The sequence below is a fragment of the Kryptolebias marmoratus genome, linkage group LG13 (genome assembly GCF_001649575.2).
Source record: "Kryptolebias marmoratus isolate JLee-2015 linkage group LG13, ASM164957v2, whole genome shotgun sequence".
Lineage (NCBI taxonomy): Eukaryota > Metazoa > Chordata > Actinopteri > Cyprinodontiformes > Rivulidae > Kryptolebias > Kryptolebias marmoratus.
In genome coordinates this window covers 6,206,346-6,226,344 of record NC_051442.1, presented here as the reverse complement: position 1 = coordinate 6,226,344, position 19,999 = coordinate 6,206,346, and the positions used below count along the sequence as shown (strand labels likewise).

The window sequence follows — 19,999 nt, the reverse complement described above, 5'->3', positions numbered from 1 at the left end:
AAGGGGTTAGGGCCTTTTGGCCCAGGGCTAGGGTTAGGGTCTCCTCAGGGTTGTAGGGTTTAGGGCCTTTTGACCCAGGGCTAGGGTTAGGGTCTCATCAGGGTTGAAGGGGTTAGGGCCTTTTGACCCAGGGCTAGGGTTAGGGTCTCCTCAGGGTTTAAGGGGTTAGGGCCTTTTGGCCCAGGGCTAGGGTTAGGGTCTCGTCAGGGTTTAAGGGATGAGGGCCTTTTTTTACCAGGGCTAGGGTTAGGGAGAATGCGAGTAAAGAAAATGGATGGATGGACAACATGAGTCTTCATCACTGGTCTTACAGTACACATTTACAGCAATACTCTTCTTCGTGGATTTACTTTACTGAGTGGAGGACTCCTATTTATTTTATCCTATATATAATCTAAAATATCATTACAAAAGCAGCATAATTTACACTAGAAAACAGAAGTGATCCTTCCCTCTTTGACACCATGTAAAAGCCTTGAATTGGAGTGGTGTGTCACTCATGTGACAAGTTCATCTTCCTCCCTTCATGTATTATCTCTGCAAATCAGGCACGACACACTTGATTATTCATATTTGCAAATCATGAAAAAAAAAATTGTTTCATTCAATCTAGTTTGGTAAATTAATATTCAGACATTAATCATCAGGCTCATCACTGAGTGAAAAGCAGCTGCTACAGAAAGTAGGCTTGTTTCATTTGTCTTCACACTCAGAAGCTCCCGTAAAACCTGATGAACATTTGTAAGATTGAAAGCATCCCAACTAAAGTTTAAACACCTTCAACACACTTCACATTTAAAGAGACAACAAAATAGATGTGCTGATATTGATTGTTGCTATGCAACCATAAAATAAAATTACAACAGGTAATGTCCAACCATCAGGCACTTCTGCACAGTAGTTTAGTTCATCGAGCTGGTTATGAAGACGTTCGTCAACACAATGTATTTCTAATGGACAGGATTGAAGCTGACACTTGGTATATTCCTCCACACTATTAAGAAAAATTATCTTCATCATTACAATTAAACAAAACTAAGAAATAGTCTGATGCACAATGATGCTGAACGATCTAGGCTGTTTTTAAGTATACATGTTTCAATAGAGTAGATGTGCACACCAATCTTCTGCAAATTATACAGAATAGAAAGATGTCATAGGTGAATATGGCTGAGTGGTACAGTGCTTTTCTTGTACAGTAAATTTATATACTAAAGATTCAGTTTTTAACCTAAATTGTATAAAATTTTAAAATAAATACAGAATGAAGAGGTACTTGTTACAAATAAGTAGAAATGGTTTTCCCCCTAGTAAACAAAAAACTTATGTTTTGTTATGGTCTTATTTATGTATACACATACAAATACAAAAATATGCAAGTACATGCACACTGATGATGGTGGAAAATGCAACGCAAGATGCCAGCCTTGTGGGAGCACCACAGGGCTCGAGGTCATGCTGACACAAGGATCGCACCGACCTTGTGATTAATGGAAGATATGCTCCTGTGTCACAGCTTTAAAAAAATGGTGGAATCAAGTTTAAGTAAAATCAGGCAAATATAACACCTTTAAAACTATCAAGACTCTTCACTCCAATCCAGTTTACGAAGCAATTAGACCACAACAACATTTTAAAATAGCCCTTGAATTAAAACCTGTGATGAAGTTCTATGGATACCATGACAGCAGTAGGTATGAGTAGTGCATGCAGTAAGACAGAACTCCCACTGGTAGCCCACAGTGCACACAAATTATCTTGGTGTGTCATTGTACATTTGTCATAAGGGCTGCTCTTTGCAGGTGGGCTGTAGCTATTAGTAAATACATCATATATATTTCAAACACATCAAAAATTAATTTACAACAAGCTGAGGATTTTTTTTTTTCCCACACTCAGTCAATAAATAAGCACATTGTCTGTTAATCATATGCATAACACATATATTCTATCTCATTTACATGCTGTATATACATACTGATTATTTACCATCTTTTATACATAAACTATGTGCTATTCTGTACCACTTGTTAAACAAGCACTTATTCTCTCTCACACACATGCTGAAATTCATGCTTGTTTCTTGAGAGTGCTGGCGTGGTGATTATTCATGGAAAGGATGGTGGGGATGAGCAATCAGGGCCCAGCTCATTAATCACACTGGATGCAGACCCTTAATCTCCTCCACAGGTACAGAGGAATCCTCTGCTTCCTCTCCACGTTGCTTCCTAACACCCCCCTCTCGCTTTATCTTGCTCCCTCTTTTCCACCCACCATCTCATTTTCTCCCTGACACTGTGTTTGCATCTTTAGCTTTTGCTCTTTGTCCTCCCTCAGAACCCCTCGCCCTCTTGATATCTCTGACTGTAACTGGCTGTCAGTCTTCCGTTCCATCTCACTTTTTCTTTTCTTTGGAGTTTTAATGCGCTTCTCGTTCTCTCAATTCAATCCATTTAAAATGCCTTCTTGCCTGCTGTCTTCATTTTTTAACATAACCACAATCGTGCTTAACTAGACAAAGAAAAAGCCATGCTAGGTTCACAGAGGAAAGATAGAACAAAAGAAGACATATAGTAAAATGTGTGCCAAAGGATATTTAAATCAATAAACCAACTCCAGTGGTTTGGTGGAATATCTGCCAGAGGCTGTTGGCTTTGCAAAAGCATTTGAAAAAAAGTGCATAAAAACTTAACGTAACTGCTACTTCCTGAATGATAGGGGGAAAAAATAATAATAATTAAAAAAAACAAGCAATTCCTACAACTGAACACAAAGAAATAAACTTCTGCCTTTAGAAAGAGCAAGTGTTAAAAGTTAATGTTTCTTTAATACATGAGAAAGATCTTTTTGTGTTTAATCCTTATGAAAAAATAAAAATCAGTAAAACTAATCTCACTGATGTCAAGACTGCATGTTTTTCTGTATTGTCTGCTGTCCCTAAGCAACGGCATGTCTCACTGGCCAATCATTACCCCCACATGATTTGATGACCAACATTAGAGAACTGGCCGATAACAACAGAAATCATTTCTTTGTGGGTGTTGTGGAGACTCTGAGCCCATTGATGAGACAGTTTATATACAGAGGACAATGCCATAATAACGGCTTGATAATAGTTTGATGTTACAATAAAACTAAATTGTTATTTTACCATTATTCAGTCAATGTGATACTCAGTCTTGTCCTGGTGAAGCCTTTTAATCACAGACAGTAGTGAGGAACGCAAATTTAAAGATAAAATTGTACACATCTTTGAACTTAAATTATGATAACACTTGCACTTTTTTTGATAGTCTTTTGCCATTTTAAATCTGTAAATCATTTTACACCTGTCTATAAATGGTACCTTTGTTAGGAGTCTGCCCACACATCCTTTTGGCTGCTCCCCTCTGCAGCCTGCCTGATCCAGTCAGAATGCTCATCAGCACCTGGTTAAACATGCAATCAAGCTTTTATTCAGGTGCATTTGTTTTGTTTTGTGTGGTTTCTGAGCCTTCCTCTACATCGTAATCTTTGCTGTGTTGTTTTCAATGGTGATTTTTGTAAGACAACTGGGAGGATGGGCAGGTACTAGTCCGGGTCGCAGTAGACAATAGTATTATTTTGTGGTTTAAAAGAAACAAATAAACAAAAAACCCTCTAGGGTTTAAGGGTGCTGAGTGGGGGACTTTTATTCTTTATAAGCCAGTGTTGGTAAGCTCAGTTTGTGAAAACTGCTGACTAAATTAGTTAATATGAGTTAAATCTTACAAGCTGGTTGTCTTCCCTCCCTGAGCTTAGCTTGCTAAAAATGATTTTTTATTAAATGAAACCAACTGGAAACCAGAGAATCTGGCTTCTGTTGGATTTTTATGACATTTGTTTTAACTCAGACTTCTTATTTTAACCCAATTAGCTTTGATAGCCATTATTAATTGTTAGGCTTGTGGTAAAATGCTGAAAAGGTTATAAAACTGTGTTCTTAAAACTAATACCTGTTCCAGTTTTTTTAATGGCTTTATTGTACAATGCTTATAAGATTTAGGTACCATTTTTTATGTTTATGTCCGTTTGAGCAAAAACAAAGTGTTGTTTTACTCTTTATTAAATTATTAAACTGTTTGAAAAGAAAAAATGTGGTGAAAGGAAAAGACAGTCTATGAAAGTAAAAAAGAAGTTTAGGAGACAGATTGGAAACTTATCTTCTCGCTCTATGATTTGAGAAAACCAAAGATGTTTTAAGTCTCAAAGGCCAAAAAAGCCATCCTACTCTGAGAGGCTTAGTGAAAACAAGCTGACAGTCTGCAGATAATCTCCCATACTTCATTTGCCCAGATGAGATTCAATTCATTAAAGCTATATTCTCCTTTGACAGCAACATAAGATCTCTGACAATCTCTGTAATCCTTCATCTTTATGGAAAGATAGACCTCCTCCTCCTCCCTCTAGAGCCTTTTCCTCCTACTGTAAAGTGCTAAAGCATCTTCTGACAGGGCTGGCTAAGTGGTCTTTCTTGTTTCAAAGCCCTTTGAGCTTTGTGGAGGAGAGATTAGTGGCCTGCAACAGAACTATGCTCTGCAGGAGCCACAGCTTGACCTGACCTAAGGGTCCACCTCCACTGAGACTGAATGCACAATGAGATGCACTGAGAGCCAAAAATGTAGGTCTTGGTAAATCCACAAGCGCAGAATTCTGTCTTTAAATACTTCTCAAATTATACACAGGGTTTTCTGTGAATGTGGACATTTTTGAGCATTTACAAACAGTTTTCTGATGAGAGCTTCAGGGCAAGAAGAACAGTAAGACAAATGCTTTCCTTTCACTCAACTCTGCTTTTAAATGATAGTTTACACAATGTTCTTCTGTTCTTACACTTCCAAATAAAATGACTGCCATGTGTTGTCCCTTTACATACTTGCCTGAACTTTTTATTGAGAACAAGTAGTCATTTTTCATGCATCACATGTTCTAAAAGTGTTTGATAAGTTTGGTGATTGATGGTCACTTTACTAATAGTTTAGGTTAGACATTTCCAATAAAAAAAATTGAGAAAAATGATATGGAATGAGGTCAGAAGGGGGCTTGCTTTAACACTAGAAATAATAGTGAAATACAAAGCTGAATCCTGCCTCATTGATCTGTTTTGACAGAGTAATTTGGGTGAGAAATGGAGCAGGTTCAAGTGTTGTCAACAAAAATAATACAATGCACCTGTTGTCACAAATGCAAAATGAAAAAACATGTTTTATTGATGTAAAGTTTGACCTTCATTTTTTTCCCCCCAGGTTATGTGTAAAATATTTACACTGCATGTTCAGATTTGGCTGTAGGCATTAAAACGTTTAAAATTGTGGCTAAACCATTTTATGAATGAACGCAAATATATATATATAAAAGCTTTGAGAGTCACTTCTGAAAAAGAAATACAACAAATTCAAGATGTAGAATGTCTATAACTATTGATATCGATTGATTATGTATATTTTGTTACTGATTCAGTGTCTGTACTCAGAGCAGAAATCAGTTGTCCTTGAGAATTGGTGATAATGAAACAGACTTGAAAACCAGGAAAAAAGATTACCTGGATTAAATATTAAACGGAAACTACTCTTACTATTTTTAAAACTGTTCACATAAAAAAGACAAAACCAAGGAGAGTTTTTAAAGTCAAACCTCAAAAGCTCTTTTGTGCAGATAATAATTTACAAATACATTTTGAACTCTTATTTGGGTTGAATTGCTTTATAAAAACACGTCCTAATTTTATATAGTATAATAAAAAAAGGCTGATTAATTAGTTTAAAAAAAGCACTGCTCCATTGCTCCCTTTTTAACTAAGAAGGTCTTTAAAAAGCTCTTGATGAGCTGATGAATTTGATTAATTGCTGCATAATTTCCTCGAAGTGCTCTCTCACTGCCATGTGATGAATTATGGGAGAGTAAACTTTGTCTACAGCAAGCTTATACCACCCTACTAAATTATTATAGATCCTCCAAGCATGACAGGAGTCATGCAAATAGCTATAAAAGTTTCAGGCTAAATACCTGCATGCTCACTGATTAAATTATATGCAGGCAGAAGAGCAACTGGAGGCTAGAAGTGTCTGTTTAAAGTGAAAATGACGTGGGAATGGTCCCCAAGCGGACCTGTAATGACCTGTGTGTGTTTACAAGAGATGGTATGCTAATTTCTGCACACAGTGGCAGTCACATTAAGCATGCAGGTGATCGAATTCATACACTGCAAATCAACAACAGAGGCTCAGATTTCGCTGATTCAGACTTCTGTTGTGATTTACTTTGTAACTCCAGTCCATTATGAAAGGTACACAATAAGGTACTTTAAAGGGAATGGCTCTATTTTTAAGTAGAAGATAAATTTATTAAATATCAAAATGTTGAAAAAAGATGAGATACAATTCTGATATGGTTGCAGTTTTATTTTTCAGCTGGTTTGTGTAGGGTTCATGTCCTAGCCTCTATCTATCATGGCACCAAAATAAAACGTTTTCACTTTTTTTCCAGCAGTTTTGATGCGTCGTCTCATCAAGAAGTTCCTAGTATGCGACTTGTGATGGAGGATTTGGCCTGGAAAAACAACAACATCAAGAAAACTTCTGTACCTTTTTGGTTCAAAGAAGCTTCTAAGCTTCAACCCTACAGCCAGCTCAGCATATGTGGTGTCAGAAGACTGGAGTGAACGGGAGCTTGTTGTACACTCAGCTGAGAGCTTGTTGCTCCCAGCTGAGTTTACTAACAGTCAGCTGGGAGCGATCGTCATTGAGCACTGCCAGAGAATCAGACTGCACTCATGAGAAATGAGACCTTGGAGATTTGAGATTACCTGTTCTGCTATCATCATCCTCTCGCTCAGTGTGTCCCACACACTCACTTCGAAAAAATACTGGCGCTTTCTGACGCTGTCAGGGCTGCACTTTCAAGGTCAAAAGAATGAAATCTCTGGATGTAGAAATTCTTTGACAGTCATTAAATGATATTGGCTGGTACTACAATCATTCAACAGGGTTGCTAGAATTTTTTTTTTTAAACCATTAAGGAACAGCTCAAGCTCACCGAATGAAAAACATGGCAAAACCAATTGAAGCTTCTCTAAAAAATGTTTTCCTTCAAATCCTCTTCTACAAAAATGCCCAAGGTCTAGTAGTGCTTTACAAGGAAAATAAATGTTTTTTTTTGCATGTCTGTGTTCAGCTTTATCTACAAACAAGTTCATTTTGTGCATATTCTGAGCCACATTAACCCTTACTGTGACAAAACTGACAACCCCTGTTTTAGGCCAATATTTACTGTGTTTTCACCACTCAACACTAAAACCTCTGTATTCTCATAATTATCACAGTAAAATTCAACAGACCGGCAGTGCAGACACCCCAGAATTCCTACAAAATAATAATAAAAACATAATTCTAAGTACAAAATAACAAAAACTTGCCATAGCTGAGAAATAAAATCCGAAGTCAGTCACAGACAGCAGAAAAGAATATTAGACTATATTTTTCTGCATTGCATAATCTAGTTAGTAATGAAAGCTATGCTGTTTGATGAAATTGAGAATATATAGTTAAAAGCCTTTGTGCTGTGCATAGCTTAATATAGCTGAAAAACTCATTCTGTTGATAAATATTATATGTTTAGAGTCTAGCTGCAGCTTTTTCAGTCAAAAACATCAACTAAGAGTGGAGCACAAATTTTTTTTTAATTTATTTTAAGATGTGATTTTTTTTAATATACAATGTTTATATATTAAATTGCATATGCTCATATTGTCTTTAATTCACATATAAGTTAAGTTTTTTTTAACCATCTGAACGCTTTGTCCTGAACATAAACCTTGACCAATAAATAGAAACAAAAAGTGCTGCTTCTTACAAAATGTACAAATTACACAAATCCACAACTGCAAACATTCACTTCTGACATACCATTCTACTTGAAGTCCATAAACGTCTGTGTAAGTTGGTACAAATCTTATTTGTATTACAGGATGTGCATTTTTCTTGTATTTCTGTAACATTAACACAATCACACTTTTTCCTTTAGCTTTTCTGTGACACCTCTCCTAGACCTCATAAAAATGCTAGAATCTATAATTATTCATCAACCAGCCTTTGAAATCCTCTATAGCTTTTTGTTCCTTATATTTTGACATTTTTGCCATCCTCCAAATCCTGTTTTTCCTTCCTCCCAGCTAATGACATAACTAGGTTACAGCATCTTTTTGCAGCGACTGTAGTCCTTGTTAGCTTTTTTTAATATGGAGAAAGTAAAAGAAAAAAAAAAAACTTGCCAAAAAAACTTTTTTGGCATGTGTAAGTAAGGGTGATTTGGATGTTTGTGTCAGTATTTCAGCTAAAAATCACTTCATCTCATTCTTCTTCATTCTCTTCTTTATACCTTTATAAGATCAGTGTTTGTGTTCCATTTCAGTTCCTTACAAACCATAAAAGAGAAAGAACTTTTTCATTAAATACAACCTTATCACTATTGCCACACCATCTGGACCAACTTTCTGATGATTTACACAAAACTGATGATTGCCAAAGTAAACAATTCTTAGTGCATCTGTTGATTTTTTTTTCTCCCATAGCAGTGTACCTAAAAGCTAAAGTTATCCGGCTGTAACGGATTTCATAGTTGCACTCTAACCTTGATTGGCTGTTTGCTTTTTTATAAATCTGCTACCATTTATTTCCTGATAAAGGTGGGAACTAGAGGGGATTTCGTTAATTACGACGAGGGAAAGAAAACAGAAGGATAGAACATCCATGCAAGCACACACTAAGAAGTAGAGGTAAAACTCACACCCATAGAGATGCACACTAGTTTGAAATTGAAGAAGGGTGTTAAAATAGGGAGGAGAGAGTGGGAATTGTTCCACCACAGAGGAAAGACAAAAACCAAATCAATGGAGGCATGATAATAAATTATGTCCTCACTAGAAACGAGTTAGAGAAGAGAGATAAAAGCAGACCACATGCTGTGCTACTAACAGCCTGGAGGCTGCTGTCTGTGAATTATGGTGCACTGGAATACACTCGCTGCCCTTGGGACCCATTGGTGGCAAACGAAACAGAAAGTTAAAAAAAAAACAGAAGTAAGAAAGTCACTGTGAGATGAAGAGACTAGAAGAGAGATGTCAGAAGGGATAACAGGTCAAACAAAAGCCCCTTGTGGCCCTGCAAAGCACAGATTTACATCTCTTCGAGTAATTAGAGACAACGATGAAATTAAAGCAGCAGAAATGAAAGACGGATAGATGGAGCAGGGATTCTGAGAAGGGAAGACAGTGCTGGATAGAATTATTCAGGATGTGTAATTAAAAGATATATTAGATGTCTGGTAGAGCAGTGAGTGTACCACCAATCAAAAGTCATGTCTTAATAATCTTTACATGATTCTCTGGATGCACTGACAGGCTTGAACAAGTGTATTTCCACCCAGTGCAACTTTATGTTCACTATGAAGATTGAGGAAATAATCATCATGTTTGAAAGGGCTGAAATTTGTCTACTTTGTTCTTCTTGAAAGACATCTTGCTGAGATTGTTACACTTTGATTTTGATTAGTCTCAACATCTAAAAATTAAATGAACTATTTACCTAAAGCTGTTCAGTCCTGAATAAAAGAGGCTGTTTTTATATTGATGGAAAATTGTAGGCAAGTATCAGGACACTTTTTGTAAGATTAAGTCAAGGATTGAAAACTGAATTAATAAAAAAATGACCTGCTCTGCTTTTTAAACCTCAGCTGACAAAGTTGTCAATCAAATCTACTAATGGACTAAAAACTGCAAAGTGATAAGTAAAATATAAATATGAAATTTATTAATACTCTGAAGCTTCAGTTTATCATTGGCTACTTATTGCATACCCTTAACTTAGTTTTATACATTATCCACTTGTGGTGTTAACCTTCTGAGATTTAGTTTCATATCTTTAAAAGTACAGAATTTTTGGTTTTGCTTATTGTAATAGTGTATTTCATAGTTTCTTAAAATCACAATAATCTTCTCAAAAAATTTGTTAAAATGTCATACACCATTTTTTTTGGTTTTATTAGTGTACAATGACCAAATACAACATATTGACATATTGAACTAAAGTCAAATTTTGACTATCAAGCCATGTGCTGTGGACCTATGAAAATGAGATATTGACACCACTGAAATAAAAACATCTTTCTAAATCTCAGTGTATATTTTCATTGCTGCACTTATTTTAAGTCTACAACAAGCTTGGCTAGGAGAACATTGTCAAAAAAATCATAGCTAAAAAAAAAACAACCTTTTTTAAATAAAAAAAATTACAAGCTATTTAATACAAACCTACATTTTAGCCCATAAACAATGCATTAATTTGTATCTAAGCAGTACCTGACAGCACAACTTGAATCTTTATAACTGATTATGACATTCATGATTTATTCACTGAATATTGGTGTTTTAATAATCACTTATACTTTAAGAATGAAACCAAAAAAGGTGCAGCTGCTGATAATAACAAAAAATGACAACATTCTGTTGCATTATTTATTTATTTATTTAAATTCATTCTACTTTTTGCATATTTTATGCAGACAGGATTTTCAGGCTCATGAAAACAATCACTTTCATAAGTTTGCACAATGATTTTATTTATTTAGTTTTTCCCTGATGAGAGCATTAAAAAAAGATGCTTATGAGGGAGCTTTTGTGAGTGTAGTAGATTATTTTTTTCCCTTTTCTAAATTTAAACAGCATAAAACTCTCTCTTTCCCTCAACTCCAGTTCTAAGTGTATACTAAACTAATCCACTCATGGCTCCATAAACCCCGAGACATCATCATCGCACTAAACTTCTAACCCCTGAAAAGCAAAACACCACAAAAAAAACCTGTCAAACTTTACTAATATACAAGAATAAGAAATATTTTTTTTCCTGCTTTAAAGGACTCCAAACTCCCAACAATAACATCAACCGCTCACTTTGTTTTATGGGATTTCACCCAGAAGTACAATTATCAGAACGCTGTGTAGAGAACTCTGGCAGATGTTTACAAAGCATCGGCATCTCAGCTGAGGATTTCACTGAAGAATGCTTCACAGAGCCTCAGAAGCTGTGCACTAGAAGCATATCTGTAATATAAAACAAACAGATGGCTCACTGGCTCTATTTATCTTTTGTGGACAGCACTCGTGGTTTTTTTTGTTTCATTGCACACGGTAAGACAAAGCTTGTTATTCAGAGGATCAACAGATGCTCTTTTTTTAGGTTCATTTCTCATTCTGTTTTGCTCAGTATATAAATTGTCCAGCTGACTGTATAGACCTGTATGTCACATACATCTTTTATCCCTAATTGTTAACATTTGCAGCATTCAAACTGTTCTTTTTATTGTACCTTTGACTTTATGCTCTTTCCTTCCCTTCTTTCTTCTATATAGTGAATTAGCTGCATTGGGGAGGTGTTGCACTAAATAAATGATTCAGAGATTACACAGACAGCCACTGTTGCCTTGGCAACTCACTAGGCATTTCTTACCATTGTACTCACAACACCACAAGGTGACCACTGGCCACTATATTAAGTTTGATTATATAAGAGAAGCATATTTATTTGTACGAGTGCCTGTTCTAATTAATCAAAATGAAAAATTAACTGTCTGCCCACCTTATGGCTAGGTGCTGGAAATGTACACTATATGCCTCATTTCCACAAAACATTGATTCTTATAACCTTTCAAAGACATGAATAACAAAACTATCATCACAGCCAAACAAGAGGCTAATTCAATAACAACTGTAATATAAAGTAATACTATCAATTCCTTGACATTCTTTCCCCGAGAATATGTAAATTGTGCACTACAGGGACAGATGAGAGTCATCCCCAACACATAGACACCAACAGATCGAGTAAGACCTCACAATATTGCATGAGTATTTTTAAAAAATTATAACCCAGTGGGTTTTTTTCATGCAGTTTGATACAGATTAAAGTTTAAGATGTTAGATTGAAATTTCTGACAATAGATGTAAAATAAATGTATGTTGGAAATTAAAAAAACAGACAAAAATAGTGCATGCAGTTCATTCATTCAGCATCTAGTCCAGTTCAGCCCTTTCCTTTACAAAATATGCTTAACTTTTTACTTAGCATCTCAACCAACAACAATAACTCAAATATTATTCATGAAGCACTAGAAAACTGATTATATTCAGTTAGTGAGAGGTGCTATTTGAGACTTGCAGGATGCAGTTTACTTAAAGTACTGTGCAGAATTTGTATAGTCATAGATTCACATTGTTTTTGTGTGTGTACTTAAGATGTTCCAATGCTTTATGGTTATAAAAATCATTTTATTGTTGCACAGTGAAACAACACCTCTTTTAGTCTGTGTTGGAAAAGCTCCTGTCTGATGGTTCCCCCTCTCATTACCATAATTTGCTTTGAGTGTTCAGTTGATAAGAATTTGATTAGACAATTGCAATGTACAAGACAACTACTCACTATTTTTAGATGGATAAAATCAGTTTTATCTTGATAACAAAAAAAAAAGGTAAACTACAGACAAGGCAGCTAAAAGACAACTTTCACGTGAAAGATTAAAAAACCCTACATGTCCTCTGTAATTATTTCTATTTATTTTATTTTTTGGTATTTGTTTGGATAAAAGTAAAGAGAAGATCTGAGTAAGGCTTAGCTGGGGTTTGATTTTAGGAGCAAACATGCATTGCAGCATGCAAGAAGTGCAGCTAAAGCCTTTATAGTCCCTTACCTGTTACTGCAGCTAGTGGACAATGGGTAATTACCTAGAAATAGAGATGACACTTGGAAAGCACCAAAGCCCCTTATTCACACTGGCAATTAGATGTTAAGGTCCACTGAGCGGTAATGAGGCATCAGACACAGGCAAGAAGAGAGAGTGCATAGGAGAGGAAAGGAAACTTAAGGAAAGGATTTTATAAAGAAAAAGAAGTGAAAATATATATTTTTAAAGTCTGTAAAAGGTAATAAAAGAGTTGTAGATAGGTCATTGAAAAATATAAATGAAATAGGAAGAGTAGAGATGATACAAGAATATGGACAGCATAAATAGCACCAATGGAAGGTAGGAGAGAGGAGAAGGTGCAGAGGATGTTTTGTGGTGGGCTGCAGAAGAAGCTCTAGCATCTCCATTTCAAAGTCACTTTGCAGCTGACAGCTTTGCTGGAGGTCTCTCACCCACTTGGCTGTCAAAGAACAACGAGCTCCTATTGTAAAAGTGATAACTGATCTCAGCAAGATCATTTGTGCAGATTAAGGGCAAACTTGAGTAACATAAAAGATCAAACCCTGACAGGTGCTGCAGGGCACCAACAGAAACATTATCTTGCAACACAGGCATCAGGACTCAGAGCTTCTTTGTATGTTAAAGGAGACAGAAGTCTGAAAACATCTATGATCAACTGCCACAAATAATTTACGTAATAAAAAAAACAATCAGACTGGACAAATAAAAATGTATTTGCAGAGGTTGACAACCATTTTATGATAAATTCATGACCACACCAAACAAGATAGTTAACTAAAAAACTTCAATGTGTTGAGGTCCTTCATACTAAGTATGCAAAACAATGTAAATATATAAGAAATTAGTTAGCATTGTTTAAATAAATTTATGAATACAATTTCTGTAAATACAATGTACACAGAACTGACAAAAAACATGTGAACATAATTATTAGATGTGCTGATTGGTGGTCAATATACAGAAGCATTATCAATCATTTCAAATGTCCCTAGACTGATGAATAGATGTCATACATATGGACACTATTATGTTTGACAATATATGTTATGTATATATAAGGTTGTGCTCCTTTGATAAAATGTCCAATTTTTCCTGCTTTAATAATCCTCAGTTTAATGACAATTTCCCTTTAACAAAAATACATATGTTGAATGATTTTTTTTTTTTTTTTTAAACGTAATAAGCCCTTAAAAGCTGTTGAAAGGTGCATGTCCTCTTTGGGGATCTTAAACTTAAACTGAAAATAAATACATTTTATGGAGATAAAAACTCATAGCTTCAAGATAAATTGAACATTGTTCTGGTTTGTCCATGTCCAGACATGTTACTTGAATCAAACACTTCATTTTAACATGCTGCTACAAACAAAGCATTTATTTGGAGTTTGGTATCCAGACACAAAGCTGCTGTAATCCTATTATGTTTGAGTGTTGTTATCATTAATTTCCTCTCATGTGTTTGAGCAGCAAAACGCTAAGAATAACACACACCTTCCTGACATGGTGAAAATCCTAATATAAACTACTCCACACACTCATTACACACAAATCTTTTTACACCCTGGCCCTGTTAACCTGTCCCTAACCCTGGCTGCTGTTGGCTCTCATTAGGTCACAACTGCATTTTTTCCTGTATTTCTTTATCATTTTTCCTGTAAATCTTCTCACCCCAGAGAGGACAAGGTGCTTCCTCCTTCCTTAACAGGTACTTCACTCATCTTACATGTACCACTCTTCCCAGAATTCCCTCATCAGCCTTTGATACTTCTCTTCATCCATTTTTGTTCATTGTCTCCGTCTCTGTTTAACTTTGATTAATTAGCACAGCTGGCTCAGCGGCACTGCCAGTGCAGTCCAGGATCTCCATATGATTACTCTCTGAAGTAGAGTCATAAACGGCAAATACAGGAGAGAACAAGCTCAGATTTAAAGAACTGTATATGAAAGAAAAAATGGAACAAAACCAACATGAACCTACTTTCAACAACTGTACTCTTCAATAGTTTTGGACCGCATTTTACATGGATAATTAAGGCTGTAACTACATAGCTACATAGTTGAAGTGGGTGCTTACAAAAAGTGTTTATTATGTGCCACTTTTATGTACAAAAACATAACAGTCATCAGTAAAACACAAAGATCAAAAATGCCTCAGTGGTGAGGACCATTTTCTCACCTTGAATTTTTTTCCACCCCCACATGTCATCATTTGATGTTTCCTCCATTCTTCTCATTTTCTTAAAGTACATTGCTGGCTTAAAGATCCAGCTTCAGTTATAAAGACTTACTGAAACTGAGCCTCCAGCAAACTAACAGAGCAGCAGTGTTTGGAATCATCAGATCTTTATTGTGCTGCTTGCTTGTTGGTCACTGCAAAATCTAGGGAGTTTTGGATCTCCTCAGTATCTTTAAGCCTTTACCACAAGTTCCTTTATGACATTTTGATCTATCAAATGCAACAGCATCTGAAACCAATCTTCTCCCTATGTATCTTGAAAGCCCTCCTACAGGATTTAGGCTGAACCTTCCCATCATATCACAACAATTTATTAGAAAATTGAAGCTGCACTGTTGAAAAACAACAGTATTATGTAAATCCCAGCTGCACATGCTTTATTGTAAAGTTTGTAATAAAAAAGTCTTTCACAGCTGAATTTCTTCAATCAGTGGCAACACATTTAAATAATATATTACATGAGAAGTCTGAAAAATGTTGTCCTTGAGAAATCATTTTGCAAAGTGGTCCAGTGCTACCTGTGTCTGCTGCCTTGCAAAATCATACATGAACACAAACCATGTTGAGCACCAGCCACAATAGAAAAGCCAATATTTTCAAATCGAGAAAAGATATCATTCAGCACATTTTAAAAAGCTTACTCCCCATTCACAATGTACATGCAGACCATGTATTACTGCAGGGCAGCTTTATATACCGCATGTGTATCCACAAAAGGAGCTCTGACCTTGGGAGACCATGTGTATTACATCTGTAGGCTACAAATATCTCTCAATAAGGCTTTTCTCATATCAGCTTTGCTGTTAATGCTCTGTCGTCATTCACTGAACAGTTAATGTGATCTGCTATCAGCGGCCATGTCCAAGAGGCAAATTCTTGCACATTTACTATTGCGTAATCATAGAAGTTCTAATTCAGATACAAAGGGCTCATGTACAATATGTCCACTCGTACATAATGTTGACACTGTAATGAATATTAGGGTACACCCCTGTAACCTACAAACCATTAGGAAGCTACAGAGCTGATTCAAACCCATTATGCTGTTATCTCTGTCCTGTTATACGCACAGTGACCAAGAGAACGCAGGTTATTCTGTTGCACCATAGAGGACATTCTTTTTTTCTGGCTTTACTCAGTAAACCTTCAGAATAATTGGTGTAAATTGCAATACAGGTAATGATACAGAAGTGATGTTTAGTTCTTAAATACAAACAATTCTTTGTTTGTCTAATGCTGCCACTTTATTTAGGGAAAACCTCACCTATCAGTTGATCCTGTCCTCAAAACATTGTTCCAGTTTAACAGAAATGATTTTATATGCAATAACAGTCTTAAAACAAGAACACATTCTTACTTATTAAGATGATTATTAAGGAATTTACAGTTTCTTTGTGATTTACTGCTAATTTACATTACAGTAGAAAAAAGTAGATGTGATAGCCACATCCTCTTAATTACCCATAATCTTTATAAATACATCCATGCAATTTAGTTCAAAACCAAACTCTTAAGTAAAAGAAAAAGAGGTGTTTAAGTGGATTCCATTTAACAGTGGTGCCAAGACGGCAGTCGAGCATAATAACTGGGAAACATAAAAAATAGTACAAGACAGGCATCTTGGCCAGCTGTAGCTTTAGAATAAGGAGTGCTGGATCAATAAGAATGTAATCAGGAGTATTCTCTGGTTTTATTTTCTTTCTTGTCAATTTGTTGAAAAAAATAAGCAAAAGCAGAGCTTAGCGATGTGGTGTGCTTAGCAAGATTTATAAGTTAGGTAAGAAAAAGACAGCCCAACAACAGGCTGAGATTTTCTTAAGATCACAAGTTTAGTGTGGGATCAACACTGAAGCAGAGTTGTTCTCTTGGGAGATATGTTTTGATCCCTATATATAAAGCCACAGAACAGTGATATTGTACAAGCAGAGAGGAATTATGAAATCTAAAGAACTGCTGAATATACTTTCTAAACTTGTGCTTTGTTTTTACAGGATCCCCCAAAATATGACTAATACCTGAATTCACTTCAAATCAGTAATTTGGCTGAAAATAATCATCAGCCAGGAAAAATTATCATCATTTGAATTCATTATTTGTCTTCATTTTTTTCCAAGCTTATACCCATATTGTCAATTTCCACCCTACTAAGCACACCTGTGATTCCTGGCAGCACCGCATCCCAGACCACTCACTTGGATGGAGCATCGGCTGCATCCCAGGACACAGACACCTCTACATCTTCACACAATTATGCAAAGTTACACAATTCAACACCGGCCACGTTACCCAGAATACCAGATGTGCCACTCAAACATAATTACTCCCCCTCGTTGTTGCCTTTCTGCAGTCCAACACTTAACCTTGAGCGTTATCTGATCAATAGCCTGTTATTGGTCCCAAACCGCCTCTTCAACTGCTTGTCAAACATAAAATGCATTGACAAACTCAGCCGAAAACCCTTCAGGCAAATCTGCAGGTAGATAAATAAAATGTAATGTCCGCCCACTGCCCATCTGGAAGGTGAAGCGAGAGTAACGGATTTATGGTGGGAAGTTTCCTGCTAAAACCAGTCATTAGGGGTCTGAATTATTGGTGAGGCTTAATAGACCTTTACGAGCTGAAAGTAAAAGCTTGGAAATGGCTGCCTGCCATTGCAAACTGCTGTATTGACAAATTTTGTCAGATTCTATTGCCTTGTTGAATTCCTACCTCAGGTTTCATTGCAGTTTGAAGGGACTTGTGAGGAAGGAAAAGACAAAAAAGTGAGTTAAAAATGTTTATAGAATAATTTATAGGTTTCCATGGTATTTAGCAATTTTAGGGTTAATGTTGCAGTAACATTACAGATAAAATTGTGATTATTGCTCCTAATAAGGTGGAACCTACCTAGGCTCTCAGCTGCCGCTCACCCTAAACCTCAAAGGCCATTACAGTTGTTCCAGATGCTATAATCAAGGCTAGTCTGGGCACATGTGCTAGTGTGCAATTATCATTTTATCTGTGGCTGAAAGACTTTCATCCTGATTGCTGCAGTAGTGAGCCTGAGTGGAAAGAACAGGACATCATCAGAGTTTCAATGATGGGCAACAGTATGCTGTGCTTTAAATGTAAAGGTGACAAATTTATTGAACTGTTTGTCAGGTTAAAGCAAACTAAATAATCACAATGAGCACAAATAAAAGCAAATAATTCATTTTTGTCTGGAAATTGTGAAAAGTCCTTTAAAAATATAAACTGATTTATTGAAAAAGCAAACTATTATCTGTAAAATGGTCATAGATGATTTAATTTTTATTTAGCTTTTTGTTTTAGACAGAAAGAGTAGGGGGAAAAATGTGCCAAATTAGAAATATGAGGCTGATTTAAAAAGTTAAAACTTACGGAAAGCTGTGTAGAATTCATGCAGGCTGAGATGTCCATCATTGTTATAGTCGTCATAACGAAGCAGGTCTTGCATGGTGCATTCCAAAAGACTGTTGTCCAGATGCTCCTTCATTGAGATCTAGGATTAAAAGATTAAGATTAAAAGACAAAATGAAGTGATGCTAAAAATCAGCAAAAGACTAAAGACAGACAAGTTTTGACAGCTATTTGCATTTGGTTTAGAATGCTCACACACAAGAGTTACACAGCAGTCTGCAAATTTGATTAAAAGCAGTAATAGTAAAGGCTTTCCTTGTAGTTGTTAGGCTAAGGTCACGAAAAAGAATTTCAAACTCTCATTATACTATTATATAAATCAGAATAATTTCAAAAATGCTAGAATAACTGTGTAAAATCACAAGTTCTCCAGTTTCTCGTTTTACAACAATAAAAGGTTACATCAGAAATTTGCAAATGAACATCTAAAGAAGCCTGAAAACAAATTATCTAGAGTGACAGAAATAAATCATTTTGCCAGTAATATCTTCCTACCCATCGTGCACTGGCTTGTCCCAATAGTATTTGGACCATTTTTTAAGAAACAAAAGTTATTAATTCTTTAAAATATCTGTGAATTCAGGAAGGGAACAATAAAAATTGTCAAGTGGCTGAATATTACGTAAAAGTCCATAATTGTGTAATAAAGCCACTAAAAATTAAAATACACAAAGGACTACCTAATTAACCATGGTATGGTTTTTGGTATGGTATGGTATATTTGGTATATTTTCAAACTCAAAATTTTGAATTGATAAGAATAAATCTTGAAAACATATCAAATCTTTTTCGTTTTTAAATTTTGAAATCAGGTCATCTTTGACTCCCTTTAGTATTCCAAGTGACAATATTTTTGACATTTGCATGTCACAGAATTTCATATTAATAGAGTAAAATGTGTTTTAGGTCCAAATGCCAACAAGATAATTACAAGGTAAGTTACTTTCTATATTTCATCCCTCTGGCTAGTAAAGTCTATAAGTATAAACCTATAAACCTCCTTCAAGTTAATCTTCTCCAAATGATTTTGTATGGAGCTGCACATGTGACATGGCAGATTAAAGGATGTGACAAACTTTTTCATCTCATGTTGCTGCCTGAAGCAGAGTACTGCCATATGTTCCCCGTCACAGACTCCTCTGCCCTTAGGCATTTGAATAAAACATATTCAAAGCCTAAGTACAGGACTTTACCATTCAGCATTAGCTGTGACAAAAGACGGATCCCAAAGTGGAGACGGACTGGATGGATGACTGGATCTCCTCTTTGATCCTTAAAAGCATTATCTATGCAAAACAGAATTTGTGAATTCCTGCACAGTAAGAATGTCTTATCAAGAGATTTCTCAGTAACATGCCAGCTTTATTAAATCTTTTAATACAGCTTCAATATAAAAGGCAAAAGTCAGTCAATCTTTTTTTTTAGTAGCAAGAGTACAAAACTTCACACAATAAGCTAACAAAAGATTACTGCTCTGCCAGTTATTGTAGAGCAGCTGAGGGTATTTATAAATGCTCAGCTTCTAATAAGCTTATTTTTTTAACATCATACAGTCTTTTTGTTTTCTTTTACA

At 35.6% G+C, this 19,999-nt stretch overlaps 1 protein-coding gene across 2 annotated transcripts in view; it reads right to left on the bottom strand.

Moving 5' to 3' along the window:
- The window catches only part of fstl4 (follistatin-like 4), a 192,045-nt gene that overhangs the window by 52,630 nt on the left and 119,416 nt on the right, over positions 1-19,999 (bottom strand). For both annotated transcript variants that reach the window (XM_025006742.2, XM_017419926.3), the window contains exon 6: positions 18,388-18,508. In XM_025006742.2, the coding sequence (XP_024862510.1) occupies positions 18,388-18,508 (121 nt within the window). The remainder of the gene's footprint in view (positions 1-18,387; positions 18,509-19,999) is intronic.